We start from the raw sequence: 18,936 nt of genomic DNA, 5'->3' as shown, positions 1-18,936 counted from the left end.
AGGAAAATAAGGTCCACGGGATCTACCGGTTGTTGTGAACTACAATCTTGGACAAAACTAGTTGACACATGCGCATTTCACGCATTTTTCGCAAATGACTCGACTTGCGAGCGGGTTAAAATATCTTATCCCCCTCCCCCTACTCAATGTTGTTTCTTGTGGTTTGCGGCTCGACAGGCTTTGTTTTAAAAACACTAAAGTATTACCAACATTGAAATGGGGGGAGGGGGGTTGCAAAACTGAACTCCGTTGGCTAAATAAGTGGAAATTTGCTAAGTGTTTCAACAGTTTTGTCCAAGATTGTGTAAACGATATTTTGGCTAATAAGTAGAAAACGCTTTAAAGTTCTGCTATTAAACGCCTTCAGCTTTTTGTACCCTTCGAGTTCTTTACCACCAACTGCTCGGTTGCCACGACAGGCTTTAATTAATCCATGGAATCATCAATTACAAGGGTTTTCGGAGGCTCGTTACCAACCGAGTCAACAGAACTTTCACTGATTCTACTCAGTCAGAGTCTTTTCAAGGATTTGAATAGGAAATGGCTTTATTGAAGGGCTGATTCAAGTCTCCATCAAATGTCTACATTTTCAAACTTCAGATAAAATACAAAGTTTGGTTTTTATGCGCGTCATTGATGGTAATTAGAACAATTTGTAACGCTAATAGTCGATACACTGTGTACATTCAAACGACCTGAGTACAATTCACACAAATGAAGTCATAAAACGAAACGTTCAGTACAGAAAACAAGCCAAAACGTAACGTATGTACAATTCCATAGGAAAAGAACGAAAATGCATTAAGTTACAGGCGTTTTTTGAGTGGGATTACGTGAAACTCAATGGCGTCACGCCACAACGTCTCAAGCGTGACAAAATGGACGCGGCGTGACAAACAGGCAGTTAATAACAGACTATTGCTAACGACTGTTTCTATGTACTAAATGGGACGTTTCTCTCTCAATTCGCACTAGTTACCCTTAGTTGTCTGCTACAACTTTGAATTAGCGTAAACACTGTGATTTTGAACGATTAACAAGATAATTTTTAGTGATTTGAACGGTTAACACACGGTTAACACCGGTTAACAGCTATTAATAAAAGATACCTTGACATCTTCTATTCTTTACAAAAGACTTGCCCGTTAACCGTTGAAAACCTTTGTTAACCGTAGTTTTTCGCTTCGTTTATGTTTAGCATTCAAAGTTAATCGACTGTCGCAAAAATTCATCTATTGAATTCTAAATTCAAGGGGAGAAACAACATTTCGAAAATTGCGGGATTTAGTGTTAAGATCCTGCGGGTTAGCGCGGGATATTGTAACGTGACCCCTGATACCTGGCTATTTTTAAATGATCTATTATTGCAAAATGTCCTCTCTATATAATTTAGAACTGGATTCTTTGGTTAAATACTTTTTAAATGACTATAACACGTCCAATGGTCTTCAAAAGCGCTTGCCCTACTCATAGAAGCAACTTCGACCGCCCTAGAAAAGAACATGCGTGCGCCATTGACCTGAGAAGTCTCTTTTTTCCCTGTAAAATTTAAGTGACCAATATTTTGGAGACGTAAATTATTTTTACAAAAGCAACTCGAAGAGTTTTAATTATATATGGGTCCTTAGCTCACCGAAATATCGCAATTCCTCAAAATTCATGAAAAAGCCGTTTACACAATCTTGGACAAAACTAGTTGACACATGCGCATTTCACGCATTTTTCGCAAATGACTCGACTTGCGAGCGGGTTAAAATATCTTATCCCCCTCCCCCCTACTCAATGTTGTTTCTTGTGGTTTGCGGCTCGACAGGCTTTGTTTTAAAAACACTAAAGTATTACCAACATTGAAATGGGGGGAGGGGGGTTGCAAAACTGAACTCCGTTGGCTAAATAAGTGGAAATTTGCTAAGTGTTTCAACAGTTTTGTCCAAGATTGTAGTTTATTGGCACAAATTCCAACTTGCACACGCTAGCTTGTCAACTGAAAGTAAAGGTATACATGTGGGTCGATTATAACATCTTCAAAATCGGATAAAATACAAATTGAAACGACAAAAAAAGCTTTTTCTAACATATCGTCGATATACTTACAATGCTGTAAGGCTTAATCCCGTTCAAAACACGCTATTTTCCTACTTTTGTGTGCAAGGTACAAGCAAACTGTTTCCGATAAGGGATTATTTTTCTCTTAGTCTTTCATTCTCCTACTCGCTCCAATCCACGAGGGAGAGCTAATATCTGATTGGCTGCTAAGCCCAAAAATGGCGGGAATATCGTGTGATCGCGTGATCGGTTCTTTCGCTAATAAAAACAAACAAAATACCTAAAAATAAACGCTGTCAACGAAGTGCAAAACAGACATGCAGACGGGAAAGCGCCTTTGTACGACAACTAGGTTCTATTTCAAGCTGCCCCTTTAATAGCATTGCACACAGGAGCACACAGAGTACATCCTGTCGGCGAGGCGGGTACAGTTGGGCACTCAACGCAACAAAGAACCTCAATAGTTCCAAAACAAAGGAAAATTTCACAGGTTTTTACACCGAGGTTAACCCCAGTTTTCTCACTCGTCTACTTTAGTTTCATTGCCTCGTTGTGTGACTTTTATACATGACGTATCTACCACTTCTATTTATGTCACCGCTGAGTGACTGCGGGCAGCTTCTAGTTGGTCATTGATTAGTTGGTTGACCGCTGACATAATAAAATCATACCGCGGAAGGGGGTCACAGAGTCTACGTGGGAATTCGCCTCCCCCAACAAACGCGGGCTCCCCGGAAGACAAACTCGTCCCCAGTCCTAATCAGGGCGGACGGACGGACGGACGGACGGAAGGTCACGTGACTACCAAACTTTTTCGGCTTGACGGGTTTCAGTTTATCTGCTTTGTCCGCATGAACCAATGGGGCTCCGCCTTCGGCGCCTTCGGCGCCGTGCGAGCTCCGCTATAAAACGACCTTGTTAGTACCCACAAAGAAATGGTTTGTCTATGGCACTCAATTTCTTTGTAAAGACGGTTGGATGTATCCGGGAAGGAGAGCTCATGGCCCGTAAACTTTCAGTGGATTTTGCCATTTTGTTAGGTATAAAATAATTCAGTTTTAAACCAAGATAATATAACAAGAAACAATTTTTTTTTTTTTTTTTTTTTTTTTGTAAAGACAACCTGTTACTACCAAGTAAAACCCAATAGCCAGTCGTCAAGTAACATAGCCGAATTTGGTACAATTCTTGGATTTTAATATCAAGGTATTGTCCTGAGACGTCAAAACTTTTTTCTCACTTATTTTAACCGCGCGCTATGCTAATACCCACTCTTTTTGGTGCCCAGATTGCGCGCGCACGCATGATCCGAGCGTTCAAATTTAAAGTACGCGTGTACAACAAACCGTCGCGAGCTAACAAATAAAAACGACCAAGCGAGTTTGTTCCGTGCCAAGCGCTCAGCTTTTTCCGATGGTGAGTAAATTATTTTTTGTTTTTAAGAGATTTAATTTACCGAAATTAAATCCTAATAACAATGTTTAAAACATAACTGCGAAAGCTTATTTAGTTTACGGCAATTTTTAGTAAAGTAATCTCATCATCAATTGTTAAACACATCAAACGAACTTTCCTAACTTAGGTCATTAGATTTTTGCCAGTTTTAAAGTTTTGTAAACGTATCATCGGTATAGATTGTAAACAGTTAGCTCAGCCACGTAGGGCCAGCTGTGGTACCACAGTTTGAAACGTGGTTTTAGAGAGATTTACCCTGATTTGGCTTTTAGTTAACGGTACGTTACAATACGGAAAATAGATCAATGTAACGTATTCCCGCGCGCGCTTATCCTGTTTTCTAGCTTTACTGTTAGCGAATTAATTATCTCTCTAAAGGGTCTGTCACTGCGCCCCTGACGAGAATGGCAGACTTTCTGAGCTTTCATGACAATCTACTCCGATCAAAGAAAACTTACTAGTGAGCTCACTATTATAAATTCCTTAATTAAACTAAAATAGTAATTTATCTAAGCGATAAATTTAAATAAAGATAACAGATCACTACTAAGTAAACCACCATAGCCAGTCATTGAGTCTGTTGCTTACACAAGCATAACTATTAGGACTTTTCTTTACCATCTAGTCTGTAAACTCTCTAGTCAGTCAGTCTTATGGATGGTTTTCTGCACTTTCGACCTTCGTCTGCTCAGTCAGTTTGTTCAGACCTTTCAGGTGCTTACGCACATGTTTGGCTGTTCACTCGGCAGTTCATTCGAATCGTTGTTTCTGCAGTCTTCATATCCGTTACTTACATGAACAGTAAAAGCCGAAATATTAAAACCTATAGAGTTCCGAAACTTTTTGGTTTTAATATCATAAATGGCATACCACAGCGTTGGAACTATTCCTTCGCTTAGGAAAATCAAAATAACAATTTGCTTTAACCATATGCCGGATCTCGATCCCACCATATGGCGGACCATGTCCAACTCAAGATCCAGTCCTCCGTGGGTCAGTTGTGCTGGACCTCTTTTCGTTTCGAGATAGGCGAATACGTCTATAAAACGACCTTGTTAGTACCCACAAAGAAATGGTTTGTCTATGGCACTCAATTTCTTTGTAAAGACGGTTGGATGTATCCGGGAAGGAGAGCTCATGGCCCGTAAACTTTCAGTGGATTTTGCCATTTTGTTAGGTATAAAATAATTCAGTTTTAAACCAAGATAATATAACATGAAACAATTTTTTTTTTTTTTTTTTTTTTTTTTTTTTTTGTAAAGACAACCTGTTACTACCAAGTAAAACCCAATAGACAGTCGTCAAGTAACATAGCCGAATTTGGTACAATTCTTGGATTTTAATATCAAGGTATTGTCCTGAGACGTCAAAACTTTTTTCTCACTTATTTTAACCGCGCGCTATGCTAATACCCACTCTTTTTGGTGCCCAGATTGCGCGCGCACGCATGATCCGAACGTTCAAATTTAAAGTACGCGTGTACAACAAACCGTCGCGAGCTAACAAATAAAAACGACCAAGCGAGTTTGTTCCGTGCCAAGCGCTCAGCTTTTTCCGATGGTGAGTAAATTATTTTTTGTTTTTAAGAGATTTAATTTACCGAAATTAAATCCTAATAACAATGTTTAAAACATAACTGCGAAAGCTTATTTAGTTTACGGAAATTTTTAGTAAAGTAATCTCATCATCAATTGTTAAACACATCAAACGAACTTTCCTAACTTAGGTCATTAGATTTTTGCCAGTTTTAAAGTTTTGTAAACGTATCATCGGTATAGATTGTAAACAGTTAGCTCAGCCACGTAGGGCCAGCTGTGGTACCACAGTTTGAAACGTGGTTTTAGAGAGATTTACCCTGATTTGGCTTTTAGTTAACGGTACGTTACAATACGGAAAATAGATCAATGTAACGTATTCCCGCGCGCGCTTATCCTGTTTTCTAGCTCTACTGTTAGCGAATTAATTATCTCTCTAAAGGGTCTGTCACTGCGCCCCTGACGAGAATGACAGACTTTCTGAGCTTTCATGACAATCTACTCCGATCAAAGAAAACTTACTAGTGAGCTCACTATTATAAATTCCTTAATTAAACTAAAATAGTAATTTATCTAAGCGATAAATTTAAATAAAGATAACAGATCACTACTAAGTAAACCACCATAGCCAGTCATTGAGTCTGTTACTTACACAAGCATAACTATTAGGACTTTTCTTTACCATCTAGTCTGTAAACTCTCTAGTCAGTCAGTCTTATGGAAGGTTTTCTGCACTTTCGACCTTCGTCTGCTCAGTCAGTTTGTTCAGACCTTTCAGGTGCTTACGCACATGTTTGGCTGTTCACTCGGCAGTTCATTCGAATCGTTGTTTCTGCAGTCTTCATATCCGTTACTTACATGAACAGTAAAAGCCGAAATATTAAAACCTATAGAGTTCCGAAACTTTTTGGTTTTAATATCATAAATGGCATACCACAGCGTTGGAACTATTCCTTCGCTTAGGAAAATCAAAATAACGATAAACGGTACAAAGGTTGATGAATTTTTTGTACTACAGCTTATTGCAGCTTACTTCAGTTGTTTTGCTCTTTTCATGCTTCATTTCGGTCAATACTCTACTTCGAAGAAACGAGTCTGTTATTATCAGCACTTAATAAATACGCTCGAAAAAACTTTTGAAACGTAAAATCTTTTGTAATAATAAACCCCAACCCACCCCTTTCCCTCCAAACTGAACAAGTTAAAAGTGGTCAAGGCTTAGCTTGTTTTTTTTTTTTAATGTACGGGGTTAGAAGAAATTACTATTTACTTTCAACGGACTTCGAAACACATTTTTTTGTCGTTTTTTTTCCTTTTTTAGGGCCAAAAAGGCGAACGCGGTTTGCCAGGAAAACCCCAATATGGTGCATTCAAGTTTAGTGACTCCGCTGAGAACTGTTCACTGCATACCGCTGGCACCGTTCGTTACAATACTTCCCAGAAGGCCTTGGAACTCTGTGATGGCAGCACATGGTTTCGCTTGGTGACTGCAAGAAAAGGTCACGTGGACTCTAACCCAGGCCGCCACTGTTTGAATATTTTAGATTCAGGTGAGTTTTCAATGGAGCAGCATTGAATTAAGAAAGTTGATCAGGCGCCTTTAGCTGCCTTTTAAAAATCGCGCTTAAACACAAAGTAAATGACGTTACTTATTTGTTTATTCATTTTAGATAAAAATTTTTTACTAAAACCTTAACAAAAGACAAAATAAGTAAAAAGGCATCCCGCTTTAATTATTTCTTTAATCAGGATTTCATTTTCTATTCCCTCAGGTCAGAGTCGTGGCAGCGGACTTTACTGGATCGATCCAAACGGTGGCTCAACAGATGACTCGTTCCAGGCTTTTTGCGACATGGACACTGAGAGTGGAGGCTGGACCCTAATTGCCACAAAGGTCTCCCCAAACTTCCTCTTCATCAAAACTAGTTTCTCAACAATGGCCGCCAAAACTAAGTACGCAGATGCCGCGAGTCATATCCACCCTGACATGAGGGACTGGGAAGAAGCCATGTTCCGGTTTGCTGACGTCAACACCATCCGGGTAATTTACAACAGGAAGGCAGGCGCACCAAAAAACGGTAAAACAGAGTTCGAGAAGTTCTTAATGGGAACATATGCGAACATGGGAAAGAACGAGTACGGGTTTTTCAAGTACAGCCCAGCAGATAAGAACCAGAGAAACCCGGCTGTGGGTTTTGCCACAATATCTCCGTTTTATTTTCGTTCAAAGGAAGGGATTTCGGAACTCCACGCTGGCACTGACAAGTGGCTTGACATGTGGTATACTGCTGACCCCACAAACAACTACGTCACTTCTGACGACAGCAAGGCGCGTGGCACCAAGTGTATCGCGGGCTACTGTTATCTGAACAAACCAATCTGGGTGATGGTGCGATAGATGAAGTTTTCTTTAAATCAAAATTTCTTTTACTTCAGGTCAGAGTCGTGGCAGTGGACTCTACTGGATCGATCCAAACGGTGGCTCAACAGATGACTCGTTCCAGGCTTTTTGCGACATGGAAACTGAGAGTGGAGGTTGGACGCTAGTTGCCACAAAGGTCTCCCCAAGCTTCCTCTTCATCAAAACGAGATTCTCAACATTGGCCGCCAAAACTAAGAACGCAGATGCCGCGAGTCATATCCACCCTGCTATGGGGGACTGGGAAGAAGTCATGTTCCGGTTTAGTGACGTCAACACCATCCGGGTTATTTACAACAGGAAGGCAGGCGCACCACAAAGTAACAAAAAAGAGTTCGAAGAGTTCTTAATGGGAAAATCTGCTCGGTTGGACAAGAAAATGTACGGGTTTTACAAGTACAGCCCAGCAGATCATAACAAGAGAACCCCCGCTGTGGGATTTGGCTCAATTACCAGATTAGCTATCGGTTCAAACTATGGGATTTCGGAATGGCACATTCACTCTGACAAATGGCTTGACATGTGGAGTGGTGCTGACAGCTCCAACAACTACGTCACTTCTGACGACAGCAGGGCGGTTGGCACCAAGTGTATCGCGGGCTACTGTTATCTGAACAAACCAATCTGGGTGATGGTGCGATAGAAACTGAGCACTTTAGATGCTGACAAGTTAAAATAAGGTGTAGGGGAATATAGCAAACTGTGTAACGATATAGCAAACTTTCCTGAAATAAGTACATTGCGGGTGCTCACTGTAATGTACCTGCATATTGTCATATTTAACACGAGGTAATGAAACATTTGAAAAGCAAAATTGTTAAAGTGAAGGGATCCTTAAAACTTGAAACTGGAAAAAATAAAAACTTGTTCAGCAGTTTTTTATCAAGACTGGTAGTTTTCCTGACTATATTCTTAACAAAAGGCGTTTCTTTGTCTTCGCAAGATAACAACAGTTTTAGTTGTCTAATCGATCTTTAATAAAACAAGAAGTTTTTTAGACAATGTTAAAACAAGCAAGGAAAACATCACGTTTATTTAATTTACGCTGACAGTAAAGAAATACTGGTAACTAATTAAACTTAAGTAAAGCTGGAGTTAGAGAACTGGTCGTGACAATAAGAAGATATGTTCGAGTAACAAAACCAAACAACCAAAACTTTTCAATACAGTAACAAGGTGAGAGAAAACATTTGTAATTTGTAAAAAATTTTCGTTTTCCCTAATTAACACATACACAGAGCCTCCGTTTTCAATAGGAAAGTGGCGTGAGGCTTCAGTCTTGTACTCGTCCCATTCCCTTCAAAAGAGAAGAGGACTCGAGGGACTAGGACTAGCCTTGTGAGTGACGATACAGTCGGTTGCCCATTCACTGAAACAAAGTATTCATTACACCTTACTCGACATTCATTGTGACGATACATGTATAAAAATAGCACTGCTCAACATTGAACTGATTTATCACAACAAATGATCTCTTAGCTCGGTCGCACCGTGTTTTTCCTGTTTCGGTTTAGTGTGAAAAACATAAACAACATTGATTTCTCTTACTGGAATGAAAATCTGCTAATATAAGGGAGAGGCCGGCTGGAATATTTCGGTGTTTTCGCCTTGATTTTGTTTTTTCTAGTTGGATTATTTTGCGAGCGCTCAAAAACAAATCGAGTAACAAGGCAAGTTTCAAGTTGAATAGGACACAAACGTATTTTTAATATCGTTTTTTCATTTATTCGACATACATGTTAGTTGCCAACGAGACAGCCGAGCCAAGAGGTGAGGCTGTCGAGGCGGCAGAATCATAGAGCCGTGTGCGTATGAGTGTATAGGCAGAGAAAATCTTAAGTTCTGCGTAAGGGACTTTTTTTTACCATATTTGGATGTAAGTAAACCCCATATTTGGGTTGTATTGTTCTTCCCAACTGGTTCCCAGTCTCTCACTCCTTGCTAGAGAGCAAATGACCAAAATGGCGTCCACGCGGCTCGCTGTTAAAATTTTCAATGTGGTCATTCATCCCTTTACCGATAAATACACCCTTAGGGAATTATAAGTCGAAAGAGAATACCCTACAGAATATTCGACCGCCGAAAAAATGAACATCAAGGTCTTCAAAGCGATGAAATAATCTTTCGACTTTGGAGTCCTTTGATTTACGATCGAAGAGAGACATGAAAATCAAAAGCGGACTGTTGACTTCAAATAGAGTTTTCTTGACTTATGAGAATGCTGAAGTCGGGTAAATGCTTCCTTTTAGTGTTGATTGTGTTTATAGTAATTGTTTGACCGATTATTTATTCCAAATCAAATACCGTTCATATTTTATTTAGCACGCATTTTCGCTCCGCGTAGGAATAACATCAATTCAAAGCGACGCTCACTAAAATGACCACTGATATGGTAAATTGTATTTTAGGTAATATGCAAAAAAAGTGCTATTTCTCTGGTGTTCATAAATGACACAGCAGGCTATCATATCAGTGGTCATTTCAAATATAGTTCTATCAAAAACCATTCAATATCTGATATGGTAAATTGTATTTTAGGTAATATGCAAAAAAAGTGCTATTCCTCTGGTGTTCATAAATGACACAGCAGGCTATCATATCAGTGGTCATTTCAAATATAGTTCTATCAAAAACCATTCAATATCTGTTCTTATGAACAAACATGAGTATTTCGCTTGTTGGCACTTACCGATAGGTACAACTAGTATAATTCTACTAGTGTTGTAATGCAAATACTACATCTGATTGGCTGAGCTATCGTGCATTATCGTCTACAAAATAATGACGTTTTCTTGTTCGTCTCTAAATCTTCGAAGGAAGTTTAAAAATATCACTGGATAATTTAAATGCAATTCCCAAAAATAAAAAAAGGCAGTCACTGTCACGCTACTTAAAAATTCCCTCGTGCTTATGCTTGTGCTATGTGAGGACGGCCTAAGAATGAGTGTTTTCCTTATTATGCTATTCTTCTTGTGACTTTGTCCAGTTAAAACCAGCCTTAAGGGAACACTTCCTTAAGAGCACACTCAAGTTGTGATCCTGGCTACAGACAACTCTAAATTGTTACAGTCAAAATAGTCAGCGCGTGCCGCATATTATTCCAGAATAGTTTTGATTAACGGCGAACGGATTCGGTGAGGGTAAAAGGAGGAATGAGTTTGCGGAATGGCATGTGGCATGAGTTGCGGAATGGCATAATTATGCGGAATGTAATTTACGCGGAATGATTCATTGACATAAATTATACTAAAAAGCGCGCCAAATTTTAAAAGAGAAGCCGCCTTGTTAAATACTGCTGGCTCAAACAATCAAGGACTGAACAGTATGGACGAGGAAACTTCCATAGAACATCGTTGTAAAGATCATTTCACCGTTCAAATCACCGATTTACGCCGAACAGAAGCAGAGAAATTATTTTCGCTATTTGCCGTGACGCTTCCGAGGACTTGAATTATTGACTAGCTGCGTGTGGGTAGTTCTGTTAACATGAATGAAAACTCTCGTCTATTTGCCTCAAAATACAGAACGATATTCGTTCTAAAGCTACGTACTTCAAGGCAAGACACACAACTGTCAAGTTCAACCCATTTGAAGAGAAGTTTTTAAAAAGACAACGCATTTAAATATAAAATGAAAGCAAGTGACGTGTTGTTAGTCGCCCGCGAAATAATGTGTGACCGTGTCACTGCCTTGTTCCAGGAATCGTTTCTTTCTAAATCAAAACTTGCTAGGGGTGGGAAAAAGCTAGTGGTTTCATTGAAGACAACTACTTTTGGTATATTTCTAGCTTTTTATTATAGCGATGAAAAGATCGTGACACGGCTTCTCCGCTGGTGTGACACTATTTACACCGCAGTGGATTTTATCGATGTGCGTCTCGTGATCTTTGCGGTAAAATAAAATGTATGTTTAGCGTATGATTTTCTTTTCCTAAGAGAAAGCCAAGTATTCACAACAAGTAGGAAGTGATAATTACTCGCCGGATTCCTTATCTGCCTTATCGGTAAACCTGCAATGCGAGCTAGATTTGAAATACGATAGCTTGTTTTTACCGTGCAGAAAGTTTCGCTCTACTCGATCGGCGGTCGGTTGCCGCTTTTTTAAGTTAATGTTCAAGTCTTCCACTGAGTTTATATAGTCTTCATAATGGGAGGCGAAAAGCTAGTCTCCTTCGCAGCCCGGCACTCGAGCCGAAACGGGAGCGTTGCGTCATTTCAGCCCGAGCGGCTGCGAAGGAGACTAACGAAAAGCAGGGCTAGTAGACTTCTAATGAAACAAATATGCCGTAGTGTTCGTAATCTCTCTGCTTTGTGCTTTGTACCCTCTACTTACTGAGGCTGTGATGACATCCGCCAAAACTCGACTTTCTGTCTCGATGTTTTGTTTAACTTATACAGTATTAATAACCGCTACATGAATATTAATACAAAGATGTATCCGAGGCATTTTTCGGTTTGTAGTATAAAGATCTACGGTCGGATGCTTTTCCGTCGCTGTTTTTATCTTTTGACTAAAAGCGATAAACCGTCCACAGAATGGGCAATCCTTAGCATTGGGGAAACACTGGTCGCCGAAATATTTTTCGTAGAATCCGTGAAGAACGCTATCTTCAATCGATTGTCATCATTAAGCCCGCAGTATTTAATAAAGCGTCTGCTCTTTAAAAATTGGCGCGCTCTTCAGTAAAATTTATGTCAATGAGTCATCCCGCGTAAATTACATTCCGCATAATTATGCCATTCCGCAAGTCATGCCACATGCCATTCCGCAAACTCATTCCTCCTTTTACCCTCACCGGAACGGATTGCATTATTCGTTTCAAACATTCAAATTCAATTTGAATATTGGAAATCATCCAACCGTAAACACGTGAACCTGTCAAAAGTTATCGAATTTGATTGGTTAATTTTTGACAGGTTCACGTGTTCACGTGTTTACGGTTGGATGATTTCCAATATTCAAATTGAATTTGAATTTTTGAAACAAATAATGCAATCCGTTCGCCGTTAATCAAAACTATTCCGGAATAATCGACGGCACGCGCTGACTATTTTGACTGTAACCCCATTGTAAGGGAACACCTTAAATAAAGGCACTTTCAGTTGTGCTATATACATGCGCACCAAACAGATTTAGAAAAGATGAAGCGGCGACTAGCGCGCAGTTTTTGAACGCCGTTGCGTTCTGGTCGCGACGTAGAACATGCAAAATGAAGTTGTGTTCTGGCAATGTCAGAACCGAAAGTGGAAATCAAGTAGTGCCCAAACTATTCCAAGCTTACGAACGCACTCGAATTTCTCTGCATTGACGCGCCCCGCGTTGTTCCACGTTACAACCAGAACGCAACGGCGTTCAAGAACTGCGCGCTAGTCGTCGACAGGGCTGTCAGTTTGTTTTCTATTCCGCGCTCCGCCGCGTCCTAATTTGACGCTGCGTTCTTCTGCTTACGAAACAACATTGTAACTTCCCATAAGAGATCTCTAAATGGATCATTCCTTCCATGCACAGGCAACTTAGATCAACTTAGCACATGTCAACATGGAAATGAGATAGACCTTCCACAAGTCGACCTTCGACTCTGCGCTGAGTTAAGCCTGGTTTTCACTAGCGACACAAGCACAGTGAAAACGGCTTCGACTCAAGCAAAAGCCCAAGCTCATTGCAATTTTATACTTGTGCTTGTGCTTGTATGTAAAAAGAGTAAAATTCAGATCATACGGCCTTTCACTGAAACAAGTCTCTTAACGCCTTGCTTAACCTCCAATGTGGCTGACATTGTGTAATCGTTTTTAATAGTATTGTTTTAGCATTCAATTTATCATAACAAATCAAGTGTAGCTACTTTTTTGCCGTTTTTCGTGTTTGAGTATACGGTAAACAGATTCAAAATATTGATTTCTGTCATTAAAGCGAAAGCCTGTCTAAAGAGAGGGAGTAAAAATGTTTCGCTTGATTTTTGCGTTCGTTTTGGTTTTTATCTTATGTTCTTTGACAAACGCAAATAAATCGACCAACAAGGCAAGTTTTGAAGCCGAAAAGTTAACAAGCATATTTTAAAGTTTCTCCTGTAGACGATTTGATTTCGCAACTCATTCTTTCGTTATTCACTGTGAATTCTATAACTCCGCGCGAGTTAAATATATGCTTTCTAGCGGTTTTGCGGTATCATTTTTTTTTGTTATATAGGTTTCTGCAAACGCGACACAACAAAGCCAGTATGAGAACTCTTCCTTGAAAGAATGCTGTAACGGTCACGACGGTGAGAACAAAAAATAATCCTTTTAGAATCCTCGTTGTTTTTCACTTTTTCTTCGTGTTTTCCGGCGTCCTCACGGCAAATTTGTGGCCCTCCAAGGGATTTTGGTCACTTTGGTGTTGACACGCCCAAACTCGCATTTCAGTAGTGTTGTTCGAAAGAATTACAACATCAGTCTCAGGAAAAAAATGTCCTCAAGTCTTGGGCGAATAGGGCGTTTTAAACAGATCTACCTTTGGATATCAAGTTCTTAAGGGGTCATGAATGGTCCATCAAAATGTCGCAGTGATCGCAATGCTCGCATAGTTTTAGTGGGTGCTCGTTTGCTCGTGCTCGCACATTTTTACAAGTGCTCGCATGCTCGGTTTTTAGTGGAGGTAGGTTTTTGTAAAGTGCTCGTTGCTCGCAAGGCTAATTTTTGTCAATGCTCGTGCTCGCAAAGAAAAACGCTGTGCTCGCATGCTCGCAAATTCTCGCAAAGACCATTTGATACCCCACTTAAATTCGCGGGTTCATTGCATATCGCACTCAGGGCAAATTAAATCTAATCCGACTGATGAACTTAAATAATCACTTCTACCGGCATTTCGAATTTGATTTCGTCAAAAATAGTGTTATGAGACTTTGAGCTATGTTGAAACTAAACACAATGAAAAGTAAAGTGTCAAAACAAACCCCTTTCTTACCGTGTCAAACAACAAAACCTTCTCGAAACACGGAAGCTTAGCTCGTACCGTGTCAAAAAACAAAGCCTATTACACCGTGTCAAGAAAACAAAGCTTTCCGTGTCGAGCAGGCAAGAACAAAGGGAACCAACACGGAGCACGTTAGCTTTTGTTTTGCTTATTAGTTATGCGCATATCGAAGTTCTTGACACGCTAAGCGTGTCGTGTTATAACCGTGCGAGCGTGTCGTGCGCATGTCAACACCAAAGTGTCCCGAATCCCGTGGAGGGTCACATTTTCCTTCTTTATTTTAGGTAGAGACGGTAGGGATGGTCAAAATGGTAAGAAACGTTTTTCACTTTCAAGACTCGGGAGATGACTCGAACGCACCAACACAGCGAGTCTTTGTTAAGACTTCTCTCACTCGGATTATTAAGCTCGACCAACTAATTATTTTAAATATATATTTTAATGTTGGCAAACATAAGTTAACTGTAATTTTGATCTTCTAACTGCCCGAGCAACCTCAGTTTATAACGATAAATCTACTTCAACTTCAGTTACATTTAAATTCGTTCCCTGAAGCTTTCACTAAATCCTTGTGTTTTGTTCAAAGTAAACACCAAGATTTCTCAGACAACAACAACAAGCTTTATTTGCATGACTGTAAATTTGTTACAATATTGCAAAAGCGTAAACTTATTTAGTAATAATAATAATAAAAATAATAAAATAATAATATATAGTAAAAAACAAAAATGATTCATACAAAATTAATTACATTGATAGTATTTTGTTACGTAAATCAAAACAAGATGATATAAATTTAATCAATTGCATGGTCACAAAACGATCGGGAGAATTCATTAATTCTAAAATCAAGTCAGGCACTGGTAGTTGGTTTCTCAGAAATCTTGGTGTTTACTGTGACAGGGTCAAAACTTCATGTTTAAATAAACTTTGAGTCTGTCCCAAAATTACCTTTTTGCCCAGGTCGGAGCGCAGTGTGACCGCCTGGGGCAGTTTTTCACAAAAAATCAATTTGTATATGTTGTACAAAGATTCTTGAAAAACGCAGTTTTCGCTAAGACCAGCTCGCCGACAATGGGGCCTGGATTTCAAGAGGTTTAACAAGAATAAACCTCTCGAGATATTCACAAATTTTATTAACTCCCCTCCTTCATGGGAAAATTCAACTGAGACGATTTACCGTGGTAAAAACTCCCAGGATAATTTACAGAAAAATACAGACACAGCTAAACAAATTTATTTCTCTCTTTTCTCAATCCAAGGTCTCCCTGGAAAAGATGGCTGTGACGGACGCGACGGGAGAAACGGAGTGAAGGTTGGTAAAAATCGCGAATTGTTGCTTAATTACCTTAAAAGAAGATCGCGCGATTCGCAAGCCAGATTAACCATTAACCAAAACGCACAAACTTGAAACATAAGTAAGTTCTGAGAATTCAATGGATTTCAAGATAGTGTCTTCTAGCTAGTTGACGTTTTCTTTGTTCCCATCATCCGCCTGCCTGAAAATGTATAGATATTGAAAAACAGTTCAGGTGGGTTTAAGACTTCTTACTGAAAGGTTTGACTGCAAAATCTTAGAAATCAGAAGAAAACAAAGTGAAGTCAGGAATCTTAATTCAGTGCAATGTTTCCTTTATTTTAGGGTGATAAAGGCGACACAGTGTTTTCTGGAGGAAATGGCGGAGAAAACGGTGCAAAGGTTTGTGGATTTCTGTTTATTAGCCTATTGTTTTTTCGAGGAAAGTTCATGTTTATAATCAACACTATTTTTTGACAAGACTAGCGTATTCTTCATTTTAGGGCGAAAAAGGCGAGCAAGGTTTGAGAGGAAATGACGGGATAAACGGTACAAAGGTTGGTGAATTTTTTGTAAATATTGCAGCTTACGTCAGTTGTTTTGCTCTTTTCATGCTTCATTTTGGTTAATACTCTACTTTGAAGAAACGAGTCTGTTATTATCAGCACTTGATAAATACGCTCCAGAAAACTTTTGAAACGTAAAATCTTTTTAGATAATAAACCCCAACCCACCCCCTTCCCTCCAAACTGAATAAGTTGAAAGTGGCCAAGGCTTAGCTTGTTTGCTTTTTTTTTAATTTACGGGGTTAGAATTTTTTGTCGTTTTTTTCCTTTTTTAGGGCCAAAAAGGCGAACGCGGTTTACCAGGAAAACCCCAATATGGAGCAATCAAGTTTAGTGACACCGCTGAGAACTGTTCACTGCATACCGCTGGCACCGTCCGTTACAATTCTTCCCAGAATGCTCTACAGCTCTGTGATGGAAGCGCATGGTTGCCATTGGTGATTGAAAGAAAAGGTCAGGTTGCCAATAACCCAGGCCGTCACTGTTTAGATATTTTAAATTTAGGTGAGTTCACGCGTATTTTGAAATCGCGCTCAAACATACATTGAATAATGTTATACATTAGATTCGTTATTCATTTAGGCAAAAAATATTACCGAAATGTGTTTCCATTCCACTATATATATATTTTTTTTTTACTTTTATCACTGTTTCATCTTAAATTTGCTCAGGTCAGAGTCGTGGCAGCGGATTTTACTGGATCGATCCAAACGGTGGCTCAACAGATGACTCGTTCCAGGCATTTTGCGACATGGACACTGAGCGTGGAGGCTGGACCCTAGTTGCCACAAAGGTCTCCACAAGTTTCTTCTTCATCAAAACTGTATTCTCGTCAATGGCCGCCAAAACTAAGAACGCAGATGCCGCGAGTCATATCCACCCTGACATGGGGGACTGGGAAGAGGTCATGTTCCGGTTTGCTGACGTCAACACCATCCGGGTTATTTACAACAGGATGGCAGGCGCACCACAAAGCGACAAAACAGAGTTTGAAAAGTTCTTAATGGGAAAATTTAGTTCGATACACAGGAACGTGTACGGGTTTTACAAGTACAGCCCAGCAGATAAAAACCAGAGAAGTCCTACTCAAGGTTTTGCCACAATAAGCAATTTGGCTCTCTATTCCAAATATGGGATCTCGGAAACTCACGGTGGCACAGACAAGTGGCTTGACATGTGGAGTGGTGCTGACAGCACAAACAACTACGTCACTTCCGACGACAGCAAGGCGCGTGGTACCAAGTGTATCGCGGGCTACTGTTATCTGAACAAACCAATCTGGGTGATGGTGCGATAGAAACAAACTGAAAACTAAACCCAAGGTGATGTCGAGTAAAAAAAGGTGTTGGGGTTAAGATAAGTGAGAAGAACAAGCTTGGTCAATTTAAAGAATGCTTTAACTCTGTAGCCGGATGAAATAAAACTGTTTCAACAGTTACTTGTTTGTTGTTTTTATCTTTCCACTTATTTCCATGGTTCTTATAACACCTCGAGTCGCGTTTGGCGGTCGCTACTAGTTTTGGAAGATCGCCACCGTAGCGAAAGCCCTTTCGAATTTGCTAAAGACAGTGAGATTTTATCTCGTATCCTTACTTTCAGGGGGCCGTTACTATCAGAGCTATGCAAGGCTTCCTTTGAGTTTGAAAGTTCCCCTTTTTAACATTCGAGTTACCTTGACCATCAAGTTGGAGATAAGCGTCTAATGGGCAAAATAGTTTTAATTTTTATTGCAATTTGGTTTTATAAATCAAAAAGATTAGTTCAGTTTTTAGCAGCTGAAAACGTTTTTGAATCGTCACAAGTAAGCAACACTTTCTCTTGTAAGTTTAGTTTCATTATGATATAGTGTATACAAAGTTAAGTTAAAGATGCGGTGTCAAGGTGTAGAGAAAACTGTCACAGCAAATAAAAATAAACAGTGGAGTGAGTATTTCTATTTGCACACGTTTCTATTGACTCTGTATTCTCAGAGGATTTATTTGTCTAAAATTACGCCAGATCCGCTTTGATTATTTTAAATTCAAACCCATATGAGAAATATAAATTAAGAAATGAGAGACTAGTAAAAAAGAAGTTAAAATAGGAAAACTTTGATTGTTTTCTTGTACTGAAACAACTCATCAACGAAATTATCATAATAAAGACAGTCTAGCTACTTGCTCATGCCGTTTTTTCTCGTTTTTCTATAGAGTAAACATAATTTCCGACATAAAAATATTCATTTATCGCAAAGTTCTTTCATTGTAAGCACAACTTTAACAAAGGAAAGGAAGTTAAAATGTTTCGCTTGTTTTTTGTGATAACTTTGGTTTTTATCTTGTGTTCTTTTGCAAGCACTCAGAACCAATCGACTAAAAAGGTAATTTGAAAGTTGACCTCTGAAAAGTTGAAGGGCATTTGTTACAACTGGAAACTTTTGCCAATTTTACATTGCCGCGCGCTTTCTAAGAAATGTTCAGTTTGCTCTTAGATCTACGACATTCTCGATATTTATGCAACAGGAGTTTATTTTTCAGGCTACTGTAAATGGGACACAGCAAAACCAATGTGGAAAGACGTCCTTAAAAGAATGCTGCTACTGCCGCGACGGTGAGAGCGTGAAATATTGCTTTCATAATCCGGTGTTATTCAGTTGCTTTGAATCACGCTTTTCTTGGGTATGAATTT

At 39.4% G+C, this 18,936-nt stretch overlaps 3 protein-coding genes across 3 annotated transcripts in view; all 3 read left to right on the top strand.

The window, feature by feature from the left end:
• The window catches only part of LOC144642792 (uncharacterized), a 49,161-nt gene that overhangs the window by 26,058 nt on the left and 4,167 nt on the right, over positions 1-18,936 (top strand). The window lies entirely within an intron of this gene.
• Positions 5,962-7,434, top strand: LOC144637755 (fibrinogen-like protein A). Its single transcript, XM_078496836.1, has 3 exons — positions 5,962-6,030; positions 6,358-6,586; positions 6,809-7,434. The coding sequence occupies exons 1-3, from the start codon at positions 5,962-5,964 to the stop codon at positions 7,432-7,434; spliced, it is 924 nt and encodes a 307-aa protein (XP_078352962.1).
• Positions 9,833-17,696, top strand: LOC144637746 (uncharacterized). The gene is made up of 8 exons (XM_078496826.1): positions 9,833-9,847; positions 13,642-13,714; positions 14,691-14,717; positions 15,669-15,721; positions 16,049-16,105; positions 16,207-16,260; positions 16,545-16,773; positions 16,941-17,696. Exons 1-8 carry the CDS (start codon positions 9,833-9,835, stop codon positions 17,564-17,566), a joined length of 1,134 nt encoding a protein of 377 aa, XP_078352952.1. The 3' UTR covers positions 17,567-17,696.

The sequence above is a fragment of the Oculina patagonica genome, chromosome 2 (genome assembly GCF_052425735.1).
Source record: "Oculina patagonica isolate OP01 chromosome 2, crgOcupat, whole genome shotgun sequence".
Taxonomy (NCBI): domain Eukaryota; kingdom Metazoa; phylum Cnidaria; class Anthozoa; order Scleractinia; family Oculinidae; genus Oculina; species Oculina patagonica.
This window is presented reverse-complemented; position numbering and strand designations above follow the sequence as displayed.